This window comes from Rissa tridactyla, chromosome 1 (genome assembly GCF_028500815.1).
Source record: "Rissa tridactyla isolate bRisTri1 chromosome 1, bRisTri1.patW.cur.20221130, whole genome shotgun sequence".
In the NCBI taxonomy this organism is placed as follows: Eukaryota; Metazoa; Chordata; class Aves; order Charadriiformes; family Laridae; genus Rissa; species Rissa tridactyla.
In genome coordinates, this window is record NC_071466.1 from 76,542,138 (window position 1) to 76,561,587 (window position 19,450).

General features: G+C 44.0%; 1 protein-coding gene across 2 annotated transcripts in view; it reads right to left on the reverse strand.

Annotated features, from left to right (window-relative positions):
* Window positions 1-19,125, reverse strand: part of SLC9A7 (solute carrier family 9 member A7) — an 82,899-nt gene extending 63,774 nt beyond the window's left edge. The window contains exon 1 of one of the 2 annotated variants that reach the window (XM_054196953.1): window positions 18,373-19,125. In XM_054196953.1, the coding sequence (XP_054052928.1) occupies window positions 18,373-18,619 (247 nt within the window). In that variant the 5' untranslated portion in view covers window positions 18,620-19,125. The remainder of the gene's footprint in view (window positions 1-18,372) is intronic. The other variant, XM_054196946.1, reaches the window with a different exon arrangement.
* Between the last annotated feature and the right edge of the window lie 325 nt (window positions 19,126-19,450).

Sequence of the window (19,450 nt, forward strand, 5' to 3'; positions counted from 1 at the left end):
TCCACATGACCATGGGATATAGTAATATTGGACATTGTTATTTGATTTTCTGTGCCAGAAGTAGCATGGAAGCTGGTTCATATAAGTGTACTATACAGGCTGGTTCCTTCAGCACAACCCATCAAAATTATCAAATAGGAACATGAAAAAAAAAAACAACAAATATATATGTGTGTGTGTGTGTGTATATATATATACCCACACACACGTTTTATCTGTGACATGACTATAGAAATGTAAATCCAGCCTGACAGATAACAGCTGGGCAACTGATGCCTACAGAAGTGCAAATATTCAGTTAGCAACTTCTATCAGCAATAATCACAGATGTCTTGATGTCAGGGAACGCAGTCACACCAATTCCTGTCGAGCCAGGAACATGCATATCTTAGCGGAGATCTGCAAAAAAGCACATTGCTCTGTTCAAGACTGGTACAAGCAAAGATCCTAAAGACAGCAACTACATTTACTACCACCCACCACGACAAGGACAAAGTCGTATCGGAATGCACACAACTCTTGGTCATGGTACTATTTATATTTGCGATCACAGGGAACATTTCAGACTCCAGAATCAACTCCGATCTTCAGCCAGTACAGCAAGGTCTTCCTTCTTCAGTGATCCTGGCATAACACAATGCAGCATTCCACTTGGAATTGCAAGTACCATTTTGATAAGACTTGTCTGATAAGACAAGCGCAGCTACAGCTAGCTATGGAAAGTAGAATTAAAATCTAAAGTTACAAGCTTTCAGTGAGAAATAAACAAATCAATCATGCTTAAGACAAGAGATACACTAGTACATCACATGCTGTCTTAGAATACACTCTCTCCGAGTACTCTCCTGTGCTTTTAATAAAACGAGTACATTACCCAAAGCTAACATTTTTTGCCAGCCCAAATACTTCACAATATACCGAGAACTGAACAAAAGCCTGGGACAATCCGTCTATTCATGACCACTGGAGTTCATCATTCCTACTTATTCTTCATCCTTTGCAGATGCAGTAAGCCTTATGAATGCAGGCTTTCTTTAGATTGCAAAGAACGGCAATAGGGCCATAACGAAAATCCATCCAAAGAAAATCCAAGCTTTCAGAGCATGCACTGAAGATTTGCAGATCTGTACAACAGTCAGCTAGAAAATGTACACATTCTTCAAAACAAAACAGGAAAATGGGGGAAATTGAGTCAAAAAGGGTTTATGAAGCACTACATCATTCAGATGCTGCATTTCAAAAGCTGCAAAGTGCTTCTGTATAAACAAAGTTGTTTCACAGCATCCTCCCTCCCAAATACACAAAAAGACTATCTTTCCCCACTCCTTTGTGTAGGGATCAATAGGTCACATAAAGCAGGAATGACAAAAATAAAATGAGGTTATGAATATGCCGAAACGCTGTTACGGGCACTGTGGAGCATTCTGCTGCTTTTGTACAAAGAGTATGTTCGTGTCAGCTCCTGACAATGATATGTTCTGAAGCTGTAGCAATTAAAGTAGTTCTTGAGAAAAGAAAAATTAGTGCTGCCATGCCTATTCATGCCAAGGACCTCAAGAGAATTACTGCTTCAGTGAGCCTTCCCTCAGTAGCAGACAGACCAGCTGCACAGTGCCTTTGCTATAACGCAATGTGAATAAAAAAATTGCCTCTCAAATCTAAAAATAGATTACACAATAGATATGCAATGAATGTGTGTTTACTGGGTTGCATTTTTTTTGCAAAGCTTTTAACAAGCTATATCAATTTAAGCAAGAGGATTTGTTATGAAATATGAGCAGGTTAATCAACAATAAATGGAAGATCAAATCGGATAACTGTTCCTTACAGTAAAGTGTTATCCAGCTATCAGACCCACAGGTGCACAGGATCGGTTTTAGGATTGGAGCTAATTATCATAAGGAAGCAACCAGGATACTTAGCCTATCGTTTTATTCTCGCAAAAATAACTGTAATATTTCAGAAGGAGCAGCAGAACTTTGCAGGTGAGTACAGCATTATCATTATTACCATAACATTTCAGGTTATGAGATCCAGATGGGTGCAGGAGAAATTGTCACCTTCTGGATTGTTATAACAGCAAAACGTAGACAAAAGGTGTGCCCAGTTACTCATGCTCAATGCTGACAGACTGAATTGCCAGATCATTGGGAAAACACTCAGGCTGCAGTCAGGCAAGTTTTAGACCACAAACATAACAATAAAAAAAAATCTGGCAGATAATATCATTAAGTGTACAACATCTACTTATTCAGAAACCAGCATACTGGTTTCTGAACCAGTAAATTGCTACTAAAAGATCTGCTTCAAACGCTGGGTTCAGCTTTGGTTACCCTCTGAGCAAAATACCATCTTTTCCAGCAATTTCAGTGGTAGATTTATCATTGATTTATCATTGTCAACTGAAAGTTAACAAGTTATGCCACAATTCTCCTGTCACAACAGTAACTAAGAATCTTGCACTGAATCACACAGAAATAAAGGACTGAGCAGATCTCACGAGATGAGCAATGCACACAGTGCCCAATAGCAAGATACTCATGGCAAACACCAAAAAACCCACAAAGAGCCCAGGAACTCGCCCTGTTAACTATTTTACCAATACTCAGAGACCCGTTAAAAAAAAAAAAAAAAAAAAAGGGGGCAAACGAAACCAGCTCTCCTTATAACTGTTGGCTGGAAACAAAAGGCACAAGAAATCACTCACATGCCCCCATGCCAGGTTAAGACTCAGCAATGGGGAAGGGGCACTCCAGCACCTGCGTGTTCTCTAACACTTGTGCTTCTCCCATAAGGAACATGGCAGCTGCCAGCTTCGCAAAGCTGCTATAAAGCAAAAATCATGGGCACGTTACAGGAACAATTAGGCTATGCAGAGTCAGATCATGTTTAATCAGGGCACTGTATGATCATTGCAGAGAGTGAAGGGTTCTGCTTTTCCCTGAACAGAAGAGACGACGCTGGTGGAAATCGCTGAGTAAGGACAGAATCACGACTCACGATCAGAGTTCAGCAGCCAGTTTCCCGAGCAGCCTTGAGCAAACTTTGCAAGCTTCAGAGCCAGTACTATTTTCCATCTTTAAGAGGCAAAAATAATTAAGGCTTTACAATCCTTGGATACTAATATGGTAATTCATGGAGCTGTAGATAAATACACACACTTTTTTTTCCATCCCACATAAACAGGTAGTGAGAAGAACTGGGTCCTAATTTTAGGCTGATGAGCAGCAGTGGCCCAACTGTTCCCCTGCTCCCCGCTATCACACCATCCCTTCAGGTGTACTAAGTAAGCAGGAGTACGAATGTAGCAGCATAAACAGGTGACTAAAAGCATTTTTACAGGCTGAGCAATATGTGGTCCAGAGATGGTGCAACCGACATTGACTTCTGATAAGGTATGCCACATAGGTCAACAGCCTAACCCCGGCCACAATCAGAAGCCCCTTCTCCAATTAAGTTCCTGAGAGAAATTGTTCTTTTTCAAGATTTCCTATTTATCATCTCAAAGACTTGAGATTACTGGACTGTGACTCACAGACAACGTAGAAAGGTGTGCCAAATAGCACAGGAATATAGCAATGAAAAGCCTAAACTAGTAATCAGAATATTTTTCTTCCTTGCAGAAAAGCTTCTAGTTTTTCAGGCACTGTTTTGTCATCCCTAAAATAAATAAATAAATAAATTCATATTCTCCCAGATATGAATACTTCTGTCTTCCCATAGTCAGTCTCTCAGCCCATTTCAATAAGCCTGACTGAATTCACTGCCTTCTCCTTGGCTAAATCTCTCTCCACAAATACAATTCAGCCAAGCATTTCTCCTTGGGGTACCTGTTGCCCCAGCAATTTGTTCTGCAACTTGTTCTGGACAGGGCAGGTGACTTCTTCAGTACTGGCTGATCCGCTGCTCACTGAAGCTTACAACAAAATTGCTTGATCTTAGCACATCAAACTATTAAATCATAGATAAATTTTCCTGGTCAATACAGCCACTTGTCTAGCAAAACATGTCCTGCCAATATGAATCCCAGTAGCAACCCCAAGTCCACGGAACTTGGACAGTTCAAGTTACAGCACAAAAGTAAGCTTTTTTCCAGACATTTTAAAAATAGGATATTGTTTTCAATTTCATTTTCCTTAACTTTGAAGCCCAGCATTATGGAATGGACCTCTGGCTAACAGGACTCAGTAAGGTCTTCCCAATACTTTTTAAGAGCCCTGGAACACCCTCCTGGTCGCACCAGACCACCACCTCTGAACCACGTAAAACCCCTGCCTGCTCAGGAGCTTTCCATAAATCCATACTCATAAACAAGCTGCTGTTTCAAGTTTCTCTACCAGTAAGGCAAATACAACATACCAGGTAAATCACTATAGTAAGAATTGTAAAATTTAGGAGTATACCTAATGACGACTTAAGATGCATCAGATTGTCATTGATCATGTATTTCAATATATGATTCATAGACCTTTTATGTTCTCCATATAATATACACTCAGTTTATGTTTCAGGACAATAGAAAGAAGGCACCTAAGTTTCTTTATTTGACAGATTTTTCTAGTGTCTTTAGAAAAAAAAAAATGCCATCTCCACATGTAAAATCATATATTTTCTATACTAAATTAAATGCAAAGAAATACTGTTTCCAATCAAGTGAAGCATCAGAAGAGTGTCGCGATGTTCAGATAGAGGGTATTACACAAGAACAGGCTATTCTGGAAAGCGAGCAATTCAACTCTGAAGCATGCATGTTGTGTGTGGGTGCGCGCACGTGGGTCAGAAATGTGACCAGTTCAAGGATCTGAGTGTCTGGAAAACACCATGCAGATATTGCACCATTTGGATTCTGGCACTCTGCCATCATTGCAAAAGCTGCCAACTTTTGTTCTTAAGCATTGCCCTTTTCTGCAATTAAGTGTTCTGAAAATCTCAGAAGATTAGATCCACTAAAAGACTATTTTTTTAAATTTTTTTTTAATGCATTCATTATAATCTAGTGTTCCAAATTGAGTCAGTTTCCTCACTCGCCATTCCAAGAAAATTCTGTAACATAACCCTTCTAGTAAATAGTCGTCAGCAGTCCAAATTTTCTTCTTATAGCTGGGCATTCTGTATTTTGCCTTTGAGTCAAAGTTTAAGCCTTCTTTGGAGGTCCGAGTACTGAAAAGTAAGTCTTGCTTTTGACACAGCCTATTAGTGGGTTAATTAATGTTACTTTAATTCTTGTTATACTTAAACATTCCTATAGACAGTGGCATCTTTACCTTTCACTTCACCGATTCATATAGCATTAATTAAAAAAAAAAAATCTAAAGCAACTTCTGCAGAACCAGGAAGACAGCTGAGAACTCCACCACAAAGCAAGAGAGGGTTGAGGAAAAAAGTTACTTATAACACAAACACCAAGAGTTTAATCTGAACACAATTCTTCTCCATGCCTTGAGAAGCAAAACATCGAAGGAGTCAATGTTGAAACGAAGGGCTGGACTGTAGCTGTGCAGAAATAAGAGCTAATATCTTACATGTATGTTATCTAGAAAGAATATGCATAACTTAAACAGCTCACAGGTGAAGACAAGGTACAGATCATTACAGCAGTGCTCAGGGAACCAGCCCAAGCAATGGAAAAGACTGTGGTAGCAGGAGGAAATAAAAAAAAAAGACAAGTTATTTCAGCCATTCTGAGCTTGAGCCAATTCCTACGTGTTCCCAAGAGGCAGGGAAGTAAGCAAAGATTTTTGGTTTAGACTGAAAAAAAAAAAGGTAGGTCTGATATATGGAGAGGAACCCAGCTTGTCAGCATCAAGATAATCTATTGGATGCACCTTGGGGGAGAAGTGGAGAAGTGACAAGAAAAGATTCTTAGGCAATTCCCACAAAAAAGTGGGCAAGCAGAATATGTATAATCCTTATTTCAGGAGAGCTAAAAGACAAGACCAGAAAAGAGGGTCTTATCTGGAGGGCAAGATTTATGTGTATCTGTGTCAGCACCTCACGTATGAAAAAAGAAAAGGGAAAGGAGGCTTACAAAATTCATTTAAAAAAAAAAATCAATCCAAAATCTATCATTATCCAAATATTTTTTTGGGAGTCCCTAGTTTCTCTTGGAGCTGTGGCAGAGATAGTACCTAATGTAGATGTCCTGGTTCCGGTGGGGATAGGCTTAATTCTCCCCAGGACACAGGTATTCCATGCCATGTGAGCCATGCCCATCCTGAGCTGCCGGGGGAGGGGGCAGGAAGTCTCCGCTTGGATCAGGCTGGGGCTTCCCGGGTCCGGTCAGTGAGCAGCAGCAAGCAGCGGTTCCATAATCATGTTCGTATATTCCTCTGTCCATGTTATTGTTGTTGTTTGCTTGTTCCCTTTGCTGTTCTGTTAAACTGCCTTTGTCTCAACCCAAGAGTTTTGCCTTTTTCTTCCGATTCTTCCCGTATTGGGAAGGCCCGAGCGAGCGGCACGTGGTTCTTTGTTGCCATCTGAGACTAAACCACGACAGCAGAAAAACAGTTTGTGGTCTGGTAACAGAGAAGAAAAGACAACCTATGACTTTGGCCAGCGAGCACGGCAAATCAACTGCCTCAGAGGCAGTTTTTGGTTTTGCTTGTCCATTTTTGTTTTTAAGAACGTAACTATAAGTTTAAGCAGTACCTAAAAGATTGAGGCCCTGATGGGGGGGCCTTAGGTTCAACAGGCTAAGAAGAAAGAGTTCTTAAACACCAAGTAGTTGGTAGATTGTGCTTATACCTTTTGCCCTGACCTTCCAGTCTTTAGGACAGGGGCTCTGTCATACATACACACAAACATTCTCCTATCCCTAATTAAGGGTGACAAAACACTTACCTAATCTTCTCATTGCATCAGGTGCTTATGATGTCAGATACGTATTTGTGGCTGAAGTACACACAAGAAGGAATATAACTATCCTATGTTTTACATTGTGGAAGAGATCCCAAAACCATTAGGGTAAAAAACCAAAAGTGTTGAAACAAACTCAAGCATTTGCCAATAAGAGCAATAAACTCTTTTTATAGTTCCCTGAGGCTAATATATGGGGAAGGAGGACATAATCAAGTACTAGGTAGCACTAAAATATCTATGTTGACATTTCTTTGTTTCATGCAGGCACACGTAAAAACTGAGTAAGCTGCAGTTACATTTAGTTACTGCAGCTTAACAAGCAAGTTACCAGTAGGAAATCGCTCACTTCATCAGCACTGCATGACTGAAGAGCTAAAGATTAATTTTATGTCCATGAATCTCTGAAAAAAAGTTATTAGGAGGATTTTTTGGAAGATCAAGAAATCTGTGTGTGTTCTAAGGAGGGTCTTTGTCTCAGAGAAGGAGATTTGGGAGCAGGAAACTCCCTGAGAGCTTGGCAAGTCAGAACTTCAGAGAAAAACTAAACCTGATACAGAAGCACAATCTTTCCATTCAAGCTCCTGAAGTCTGAAGAATGTGTCTGGGGCTGAGCAGATAAACACATTGCTCTAACACACGTGACGATGGTTGGAAAAGGGTTAAAAGTTTCTAGAGATAAAAATCGCCTTCATAAATAAAATATTTGCCAAGCTAGATATACTGCCATGCAGAGATGAAAATCAAGAACGGTTAGGCTGAAATGTTGTACTGGCACTCAGTTGCCCATATGAAAGTCTATTCCAGAGGTAAGGCTACTTTACTCACACCATCATGTCTTCAAAATACCTCCCTCCGAGAACTATTCACTGTAAACAGTGTCTGCTGGGAATATGCTCCCTGCAAGACGCTAGTGTTGCAGATTGGTGTGACAAAACTGTACCTTTTATGCTATGCAGCAGTCACAACTGCCGAAGTCTAAAGCTTCAAAATAAGCTAAACAAGCAGAAGTACCTGCTTCACTTCTGTGAGCCAGGAAAGGATGCTACAGCCAACCTTGTCAGACATGTCTGTGGAAGGTCACATACAGTCACCATCCTCTGCTCTTAATATACAACGTTACATTATATTCAACTGGAACATCAAAGATAACCCAGGAGGAACGATCAGGTGAAGAATAAGCCTTTACATGAGGTTTATTTTTCCCCTCCATGCCTATTCCTGTATTTTCCAGCCATTGCAGGACTGCAGTGTAGCCAGTGATGCCAACTCCATGCACTGCTTCACATCTCCTGTGAATGCCCCTTCCATCTCAGGTGGCATATCCCTCCTGACTAGCCAAGGAGATCCCTACACCTGCCAGTTCAAACTTCTCTATTGAGTCCAACTTCTAAAGGCTCCTTAGAAAGAGTCAATTACATAGCAAAGCTAAAAGCCAGCTGGAATAAGTTGGTATTTCAGGCCAAGAATAACAAGTTTAAATACGGTATCTACCAGCAAACACAAATAAAGCATGAATTGTATTCTCTCTCTCTCAACCACTTTAGGTTATCAACTTCATTGCCCATACACAGACAAGTAAATACAGTATCAATTAGGTAGAACCTAGCTAGGTCTTTGATGATTGCCGTTATATGAAAAAGGCAACCCAGATCGCTTTCAACATGCCCAGATAAGGCCTCTACTTCTCCAAATGTAATTTTTTTTTTTTTTTTTTAAATACTTCACAGAGTATAAAAGTAGAGTTTGTAATTCACCTACAAAAACAACCGGATGCTAAGACTGCAAATAATTGTGCTGGGTATACAAGAAACGTAAATACATAATCTCCGGCCTCAGCAGAGTTTCAGATGGAGCAAGGGTCCAACTCCATAGCAGGTGACTTGTATGTTCAGCAAAGACTGTAAAGCAAGTTCTCTAGCTGCAGGAGAGAGTGGATTCTTGGGTTCAATGCTAACAATTTGCTCACTAAGAAGGCAATTTAAGGAAGAACAGTCAAGCTGTCTCACAGATAAGGAAACTATTCCCAGGAGAAAGGCCATTACACAATCAGCAAGCACAATGAAGATTGACATGAAGGAAAGAGCAAGTAGGACGGATCATGCAGCAGTAAAACAACAGCAGAGAGGTATGTGACACTTTAAATGCAAGTCCCCTTTCACTACTGAAGGACTTGACATCATCAAGTGCTAAGAAGTGGGGGCGGGGAGGGGGGAGGGGAATAATTTCTCAGAATTAGTGTGGAAACAGATACTATCCAGTCTAATGGATTCAAAGAGTACAAATCAAAAGCTAGTCATATCCTTGTGGGACACTTGATATTTTTAAACTATCATCAGTTATAACATCTTTTATTAGTATCTCATACTCAAAGCAATGGCAAAGGTTAAAGCAGTTTTCATATTTAATCCAATTCTTGAATTAATGGGGTAGCATCCAAGCCTCAGAAGCAATGACTACAGTCCCAGTGTGTTGGCATCGAGCATGGCCACAGTGTGCCCTGCTGCAGAGCCGACGCAGGGAAGAACCTCACGTGTAGGTGACACCAAGCCACATGAACAGCTTTCTCTTCACCTACTGATGGTAAGAGTCACAAGTGCATCCACACACTGCCAGCATGTCGAAGACTGTCATCTTAAGCACAGACAAGTTAATTGCATTTTAGAATACATTTATACCATGCTCCTTTGTTTCCGCCCTTTTCTTTACTAATAATAGTCCCCCAACTTCATAACAAAAGAGCAGAAAAAGTCAAAGAGCAGCCATTTAAAAAAAAAAAAGATCTCCTCAGTACTAATTATTTTTTTTAAGCATAAGTGAGAAGTGAAGACAACTTTGGAAAGGCACGGCATTGAGAATAAGCATACCACTTTATTTAAACAGTTCCACAAAGCCAGCACACCAAGGCGTCCATCAGACCCACAGCTCTGCTGTTCAAACTGCTCCCTCCAAGGGCCTAAAAAAAGGAAGAACCAGGAATACATTCATTACAGGCACTTAAAGTTTGCACCAGGTATTTCAGTGGTCCCCGGCTGCTTTTAAAACCTATTTCAGCAGGGTGGGGGTAGTTTGAAAACCCTGCAAGCAGAGAAAACGGCAGCTATGGAGAAGTAGCCCAGACTAGAGCAGATCTGCAAAGCCCTGCCAGCACAGCTTTACAAGCAGAACACTCCAGATGTGGCAGAGCTACCCCATTGCTGGGCCATCCAGGGCAGATGTAGAAAAGCCCACAACCACCTTCTGCCAGCAGTGTTGCACCTACAAGAGCTTTGCCAGGACAAACCTGCTGGGTAGGGATGTGATTTTTTTCTGTGCTTGGCTCACACACACAGCTTTATCAGGAAAAACGCAGAGCTTAAACCCAGCCTTTAAAACCGAACATGAAATACTAAAGCCAAGAAGAAAGCACAGAAACCCTATGCCTCCCCTGGCTAAGAGCACAATTCATCTCCTCTGCCCTAATTGAGGGGGAGCCTTCAACTATTTCTCCTGATAAAAAACAAAACAAAACAAAAAAAACCACACCAAACCAAACTCAGCTTCTTCCACCGTAGCTTTCAAGGGCCTTTAGGCCCTTCTAAAGCAAAGCGAATTGTCAGATTTCAGGGCATGAAAAAAAAGAAAAAACCACCCAGCAGTTTTATACCATTTCTCTTTTCTCCCTTCACACTCAGTTAATTGCAGGCTGAAGTGCTTTTTAATAGGAGGGGGAAAAAAAGCAGCGCGTTTGAGCTAAATTACCCATCTTTGGTAGATACAGAAAATATCTGATCTGCTGAGAACAACTGTGTATTTTTCACAACACTAGTAAAAACCCCTTCAAGATAAATACCCTTGTAAAAAAATAATTGCTTGTATCACATCCTTTCAATACAGACACCACTTAGACTAAAGCAGGGGGAGAAAGGCTATATTCAGCATTAAATGGGGATAAAGCACTAATCCTGAGTCACAAATAAGGACTCTGCTGGGGTGGGGGGGGGCAGGGAGAGAAAAGAGTCTACAAGCCGGCATTTCTGCCTGTCAGAGTGGAAACAGCAGCCTTGAGTTAAATACTGAGGCTGACTCCTGAACACACAGGGACAGTTCAGCAGCTCAGTGCCAGACTCACAGCAGCCAGCACGTGATCAAGGAAAAAGCATCCATGTACCCAGCACCTGTTAAAGGTCTAGATAGGAACTGCAAAATATTTTTACTTCTGGCCCCTAACAGGCCAAGATAACTAGTTCTGGACTACAGGACACGTCCTACAACACACCATAGCTCTGAAGCTTATCTCCACGCCCCCCCCCCCTTTTTTTTTTTTTTAAATGATGGCTGACCTGTGGTTCCTGCTTCAGATTCTTGGTTTCTGGATCAGTAGATGGATACTGCCACCTCTACCTAATGGAGAGAATGGTTGTTCAGATAGCAGGGGATGGGGGTGGAAATATCTCCCTACAGGAAGTAAGGGAAAGGTTTCACTCAACTCTTTAAGATGTTGTCTTGAACTACTCTACAGGGTAGGTTGGTAAAGCAGGGTGGGGGGGAATGACAACTTGCAGAAGGAAGGATAAGGAAAAAGGGCTACTATGCACCCACAAACTGAGGTTCATGGGGACAGAGGACACAAGGGGGAGCATAGCTAGCTGAATAACATCACTTTTCTGTCACAGGGAATTGAGCTTTCCCATCACTGCTTCCAGAGCTATCTATGTGTGCTGTGGGAAACCATCCCAGCTCAGAGGCAAGGCCAGTTCCCTGAGAATGGAGAGTTTGGGCCCCAGTGACCCAGAGGCAAGGCTTATGCCTGTTTCCAGTTGTGCTGGGAGCACACACGGCAGAAGTCTTTAGAGTTTTAGTAGGCCCAGGACACGCAGTAGTTTAGAAATGCGTTTCACAGGTTGCACTCCTAGCCCTAAATGCTGCCCGGGGCTGGTTGTACAGATGAACCAGAGGCACTTCTGAAAGCACTCTGCTGTGTGGCTTGGGGCGTGTGCTGTGCGGCTTGGAGTGAAGGAGACTTCAGTGTTAAGATGCTCTGGTATTTCTATAGCACAGAAAGCGAGAAAGACACACGGCAAGAGAAGGAACAGCTACACTCACTTCAGTACAGACAATTTTTTTTTTTTAATTAAATATCAGAAAGAACCTTGTCTGAATTGTCAGTTTTGTTTTGCATAAGGCATAAGTCAATACAATATCATGAAACCCAGAGATAAGATTACGTGCCAGTTGCCACATAAATTTTTGTTAACATAGCTAAGGAAACGCTCCCTATTATTACCCTTCTATGATCATCCATAAAACAAAGGCCTAAACAAAGGGAAAGAAGACAACTGAAAACTGAGACCTGATTTCCCCATCCGCCTTCTCCCTAAAACATTACTGAGCAGAGCAGCACTGAGATGGGGACACCAGCAGCACCTCAGAAGCAGCTTTGGGCATCCTGTAGGATTTGACAGCTTTTATACACTCCCTCATTGTCCCTCTTTCAGCCTTCTCACCTGCACCAAGAGCAGAAGCTACTGAGTAGCTGCAGATACTCTGCATCTACAGAGGAGCTCAGTCCTTGTGTTGTTTTAGGGAGATTCCTTGGAGGACCTGTTTAGAGTTGCATTTCTATTGCAAGGCAGCAAAGAAAAATCAGAAATGGTTGCAAAAGACAACAACAAAAAAAAATGTGAAGTGGACTAAGCCTACAGGGCCCAGGCAAGAGCAACAGGAATATATACTGTGCTGCAGAACCACCTCACTGACAGCAAGTTCGTGCACCAGGCATCACGTTACCTGCCCTCAGTTCAGCACATTCCTACCAACGCAACCAGTCATTGAGCAGGCACACAGGAGCAGAAGGCAGGCACACATGTGAGCTCCACAACACAGCGGCACTGGCATCTGTTTAACTTTCTAATTTAGATGAGAATTACAGTAAATACAAAGGAACACCTTCCCCTTCAGCCTCCAGCTGCTTCTTACAACCGTGTGGTGTTGTTGGGCAGAACTGGCTTTAACAGCCAGTTATGTCACCAAAGGCTTCCTCACACAGAGGAAATCCAGGGTTGGCATTTCTCTCCTTGGCTCACACCCCTGATCAGAAGGCTATTCTGGTGCCGATTTGATGGAACATCTCATGAAGCTGAGGCTAACAAAGATAAAAATGAACTAATTTATCTTAATTGCTATTAAAACTGCTGACCTTTCTCAAAAAAAAAAAAAAACCAAAAAAAGCAAACCACAAAAAAACCCACAACCCGCCCCCCAAAAAAACCCCAACCCAACCAAAAAACCCTAAAAAAAAAAAAAACCAAAAAAAACTGGTCTGAGGAGTACAGCTGAATTGTACTCCAGAGACACTTCAGAAACATTAGCAACTTATAAGCTACCCAACTACCCCACCTGAAGAACAAATCAGAAATACAGGTAGGTTAATAAAAGAAATATGGCATTTCTTCCAAAATCTCTCACAAGATAAAATGATAATTTCCATCCACTTGCAGGCCACACTGCAAGCTTACAGACAAGATTTGCAATACAATTAAAGTGTCCCGAGCAGCCACTTTGAAAGTCTGTAACCAAGTGATTTAAAAGAATACCCAGGAAGAATAAGCAGGTTGCCAGAGAAATGATAATGTTCTCAAAACTGGGTGCTCAGAGTTATGCTTCTAAATCTAGAAGCATAAATCAGAAGGCTTATGTGAAAGTGGCTTATTAAATAGCAACACTGCTATTATTTTTGATGGCCATGGAGGCGTGTTAGGTCATTTCCAGCGCTTGTAGAGGCTAGAATTGTAACAGCAAGAGAGCACTGCAGCTAGATGAGCTAAAAATAGGCCTTTTCTGTACCTACTCTGTGGATACAGAAACTTAGTCTGATACAGAGTATTTCAGAAGAAATCTGATATTTTCATCCTGAACATTTACGTCTTCTCTCTTTTCTGATCCACAAAAGGTAACAGCAGTTTTATACGCCTCTTCATATATTGTTTTCCTTTCTCTGTACCCAAGCCCAGTTTTGCTTTTACCTTTACCTGCAGTGCTAGCACATGTCGCCTCCGGGCAGATCGAGAACCACCCCACAGTCAAGAAGGTACCTCGTAGGACTGACATCTGTGCTGACGTGTGGGTTGCCAGTTACCCAAATTATCACTTATGAAAAGGGACAAACTAATTGCCTAATGGGAGTGAGGCCATTGGATCTCCTGGGACACACCTACATATCCAGATAGCTGCTTCCTAAAGAGCTGGGGAACCATCATCACTTCCCATCCTTAAGCTCTTCCCTGAGTTCTCAAGGTGCACGGTCCATGCCCTGTGGCTCCCTATCACATGGGGATACTCCTCATCAGAGCGTGAAGAACCTGCCAAACACAGAGCTGAACCTCTTCAGGAAAAGCACAGCTCAGAACACTTTACCCTGGGACTCGGGCCAGCACAAAGAAAAGCAAGTGTCACTATCACAAATCGGCATACATGTGTCAGCAAAGTCTCAATTCCTTAATTGCTCTGTTGTGGGTTGTTGGTTTGGTGAAGGGTTTTTTGTTGTTTTCCGTTTTTCAATTGCTCCATAGTGATTTGCATTAGTGATACTGTTGCTGGAGCAGCTGTCCCAACAAGTTTTTAACTTTCTAATTTTTAACTTTTTAATTTGTCCCAACAAGTATTTAACTTCCACAAAGCAACACCCTTGTTAAAGTTTCAAGACCAGAACTCAATTGTATTTAGCACTTCATAAGCCAAATGCATTTTGTGGAATGACCTGCAGATAATACAGTGTGATAACATGCTAGATAATCAATTCAAATCAGCACTGCACCTGCAGCTTTAGGTGCAGAGTAGTTTAAGGCGTTCAAAAAATTTAGGTCCCTTCCTCTTTCGTGTACACCATTGTCAGATCTAGCATGTGCAGCTGAGGTCTGTGACTTCCATATGGCTTTGTTAAAACCAGGGTTTTAAGTTGCACATCATCAAAAAAAGGCAGCACTGCAAGTCATTAAACACTCATGCAAACTCCATGTTATTTCACACCTTAACAGACATTTCCAGAGAAAGATATTTAACACATCAGAATAATACAGGCAGACAAGCAGCCCCTGCCTGTTGAAGGGACAGTGACAACACAGGAAATAAGAAACATGGAAAGACTACATAATCATTTTAACGACTTTTTAATCTTCAAATCAAAGCAGCTAGCACAATCAAGTTATATAAAACACAGAAAATCTGGACGCAGCAGCAGCCTTTGTTCTGTTGAGGTCTGGACAATTAGACCACCACCCTGAAACTGTCAGGCATGACCAGATGCCTTTCAGTCAATGAGCGGCAGAAAACGTGTAACTCAAAGTCTGGAAGAAACACAGACTTCGGCAGCACCAGCAGTACTTGGGCCACCGGACTTTTTAGCTGGTTAAAACACATGCTGTCCGGAACAGAAACGTGATGAAATCAACAGCAGAGACATCGCAAAAGTAGAACAGGATGTGCTCATATATAGATTTTCAGAAAAGATAACTGAGAGTTGTTGGTTAAAGCTCTGGCTGGAGGCAGCTTCTCTGCTCACTGTTTCAAGCCAGTTTTGTGCCACCTGATTCCTACCACGCTCAAGGAAAGAGGTCTCATTGCACATTAATGTAAATTAACATGGCTAGATAAGAAAAAAAAAAAAAAACCAACCCGAAATCCATCTCCATCACCTCTTGTTAAAGAGCAAAAGAAGCAAGTAACCACCAAGACCTGCAGTCCTAACTAGCTCAGGTCAAATATGTATTTGATCCAATACAATCATCCAAAGATTTATCACTTTGAAACCAACAGTTTTGGGGGGGGGGGGGTTAGGTGCAATAAGACAGTTTTTCCTAGGTCATTGTCTCCACAATAAAAGTTAATCAGCTCTGAAGTGCTAGCTTACTTCTCCTGTAAACGAAAGCCACGTTCTCAGGTACCATTGAAAATTGCTATGATAGAAACACTTTGATTTTTCTGTTAGAAAAGTTGAACATCAATGGTACAAGTGCTGTAGACTTTACCATAAAACCATGTGAAAGTTACCTAGTGCACAGAGTTTGGAGCCTAAACCAATAATACCATATGAAATACACCCCTATGAGAGCATCTAGATACCCAGAACTGTTTCATGCTAGAAACTTGTGTTTTTAGGACTCTTTAGTTGAAATATTGCCTTATTATTTTGTGTTTAAGTCAGACTGATCAAACACGTTTTAAATACATACATAGTTTAAATAAAAGAAAACGTGCATTTCTCAGATACAAAGTTATCAGCAAAATAGAAACCCATCTCTCTGTTTAACCGCTATCCTTTAAGTGTCAAAGAATGAAGAGGAGAAACTGCTATTTGAAGAATAAAGCCTGGTTATCAGAAGTATAACAGTTACTCCGACGCTTGCTATGTTGTTTTCTTTGCTCTAAAGGAAGTCTGCAAAGTGCTTAAGTGAAGACAGGCCTCAGCAGAGCTTTAGTGGCACTTTTCCTCAGATGTTTGCCATGACATGGCAAGGGTCAGTTTGTTTGGGAGGGAGAACAGCATGTATTTTGATATTCTAAAGGGGCTCATTTAGAAGGTGAGTGTATTGAGGAAGGATCTACGAAAACAAAGTGATTTAAGCGAGGGCACACCAAGAACATGCAATGGTTTGAGCCAGTCACTCTTTCAGCAGTGCTGTCTGTGGTGCAGAAAGTGCTATATCGTAGTGCCTTTCCTAATACATAATTTCAGCACTTGTACGTCAAATTGGAAATCTAGCATCCATTTAATGGATCAAGAACTGGATGTTAGAGTAAACTGAGTTTAATGAGAGGCATAAGTTCTCCAGTTGAGCAATTTCTTATTTCCCACACAGCCCATCAAAATGCGTACCCAATGCCCGTGATGCCCTGGCACTTGTATTGCATACATTAACACTCCCACATACACAAGATTTCCACTATAAACCAAACCCCCTAAATCACCAAAATGGTCATAAAACATAAATTAATTTTCTGAAGGTGAGAACACCGTGGTAATATCTAAACAACATCTTCAACACAACCTTACGCTGTCTCTTCCAATCAGCACATACACAGTTAATCTACCATCTCCAGAGCACTATTAGGTGCTAAGCCTTACCATACTTACTTATATGCCTGATTGTTAATTTCTCAGTTTTCAGCAACAAGCATGCACAGCAATGCAGCAAATAGATCAGTGACTAAGAGCAAATTGGGATGGTTTAAGAGAAGCATCAGTAGAGGAAAATTCCACTGCTTTGCAAGCAATCACGTAGCTCTCAAGAGCAGTTGTACTCATAGAGGAGGAAACGATTCACTTTCCCCCTCCCCTCGAATGCCAAATTTCTCATCTGTGGTTCCCTTCAATATGCTTATCCCAACCAACACCGTGTAGGTGTTTCACACTGTTCAGTGGGAACTGATGCAGCTCACGAAGGAGAAGTGCCACCGCCACTATGGCAGTGGCCAATCACCAGCAGACTAATCATTTTTTAAACGGATGGCTGCTCCTCATCGCAACTGTTTATGCTCTGTGCAGCAAAACGCCCACAAAATACAATTGTGTGAGTTTGCAGAGGAGTGAGCATTTAGGTGAGGTGGGTTCAGGCTCACCTGTGGACCTTTGCGCCAGCCATGAAGAGCACGGGCACACAGCCCGGTTCCTCTGAGCCATCCTCCCCATGAAGGCAGGGGAGAACATCCGCTTCTGCCGAGGGATTTATTCTCCCTTTACTCACCTCCACCGGGAGAAAAGGGGTCTGGAGAGGAAAAACTCAACTCAGAGCAGCCTTTATTCCACCAGATGGGCTTTGGAGGAGCTGCGGGCGCTGCCTGGGGTGGCTGGTGCCACTGCAGTCAGCGGGCAACCAGCAAACTCAAGCCACCCGTGACAACATGCCCATGCTCAGTGAGCAAACCCCACGGCAGCGGCGAAGTTGAAACACGCTCCTTTCCACGCAGCGCCCGCCACAGCGGGCTGTGGGCATTTGGGTAACGCTTCCCAAAAACGAGTACTGCCGTGAAGTGCAAGGCCGAATGGCTGTAAGCCCCCCAACCCCCCCGCCACACTCCCTGTCAAGCCGTCTCTCTGCAGCAGGGAGGGTCCCTAACCCGCTGTGCCCCGCCACCACGGCCACCCCATCGCCCGGGGACAGCGGCAGGGCGCACCTTGGCGCAGCGGGACACCGCTCTGCAGCCGCACTGGAGGCGGCGGGCCGTGTGTCCTCCCCCCGCCTTCTCCCTCCGGCCCCCGAGGAAAGGCGCCATGAGGGGAAACCGGAGCACCGCGGCGGACGGGCTCCCACTCCCCGCGGGGTGCGGCCTACCCCTGCGCCGCCGCCCGCCCGCCCGCCGTCAGGGGGGTGCACGGCCGCAGCGCCGCCACCCGCACCTCGCCTCAGGCAGCGGGGGCGCGGCCGAGCACCGGGCCCCCCCCCCCGCGCCGCCGCCGGGCCGCCCCACAGGGCACCACCTGCCGGGGGTGACACTGGCCCTCAGAGAGCCGGGTGAGGGGGGCGCGGCGCCGGGACTCACCGTAGATCATGGCCAGGCCGGTCTCATGGAGGAAGCGGACGCGGCGGTGCTTGAAGAGCCAGATGGTGAGGATGGTGAGGGTGAGGAGCAGGATGAAGGTGAGGAGGCTCACGCTGTCCTGCCGGTGGCTCTCCTCCGCCTCCTTCTCGGTGGCGAGCTCCTCCATGGCGCTGCTGCTGCCGCTGCGCTCCGCCGCCCACAGCCCGCCGGCTGCCAGCAGGAGAAGCGGCAGCAGCGGCCGAGCCATGGCTGCGGCCGGGCGGGCTACCGCAGCTCCCCGTCCAAACACCCGCTGCAGCGGCCGCCCGCGGACACTGCCCACCGCCCGGCCGGCGGGGAGGGAAGGAGGAGCGGAGGGAGGGAACGGCGCAAGAATCCGCCCGCCACCGCCCGCCTCCCCCGGCCCCTTAAAGGCGCAGCCCCAGAGGTGGCGGCCTCGCCCGGAGAGCGCAGGCTCGTCCGCCGTGAGGATGCGGTGTCCGCTTGGGCCCGGCGGAGGTGAAGCGGCGGGAGAAAGCCGAGACAACCCGCCCCGGCCGGCTGAGGGGCCGGCTGTGCTTCGGGAGACCCAGGTGCCGCCGAGGAGGCATGGGCAGCGCTCCGGTCCCAGTCCCGGTCTCAGTCCCCTCGGGTCGCCGAGCAAGGCGATGAGCGGCTGTTACACGGGTGCGGGATGGAAAATTCATCACCCCGGAGCCCGCTCTGCCCTTGCCCGGGACCGAGAGGGGCCGAGCGGGGCTGATGGTCGCCCTGAGCGCTGGAAGGGAATAAACGCAGGCGCTGGTCGCTCTGGGTCTCGATGAAATTGCAAAAGTTCTCCCAAAAGAGGGAGGATATACTCCCTCGAGTGTTTTCCCACGTGTTTTTTTTTTCTTTTTCTTCCTTTCTTTTTTTTTTTTTTTTAATTCAGATACAGGAAAGCTTACTAAACGCAAATTGCTAACTTGAGGTTTTCCATCCAAATACATCCTCCTGGAGGTTTGCTTCGAGGAAGCAAGACAATTGTAGGAAATTAATAGAGCAACTCAGTATTTTTCATTTGAATTTTCTTGCTGACAAAAACAAATTTAAAAGGAGC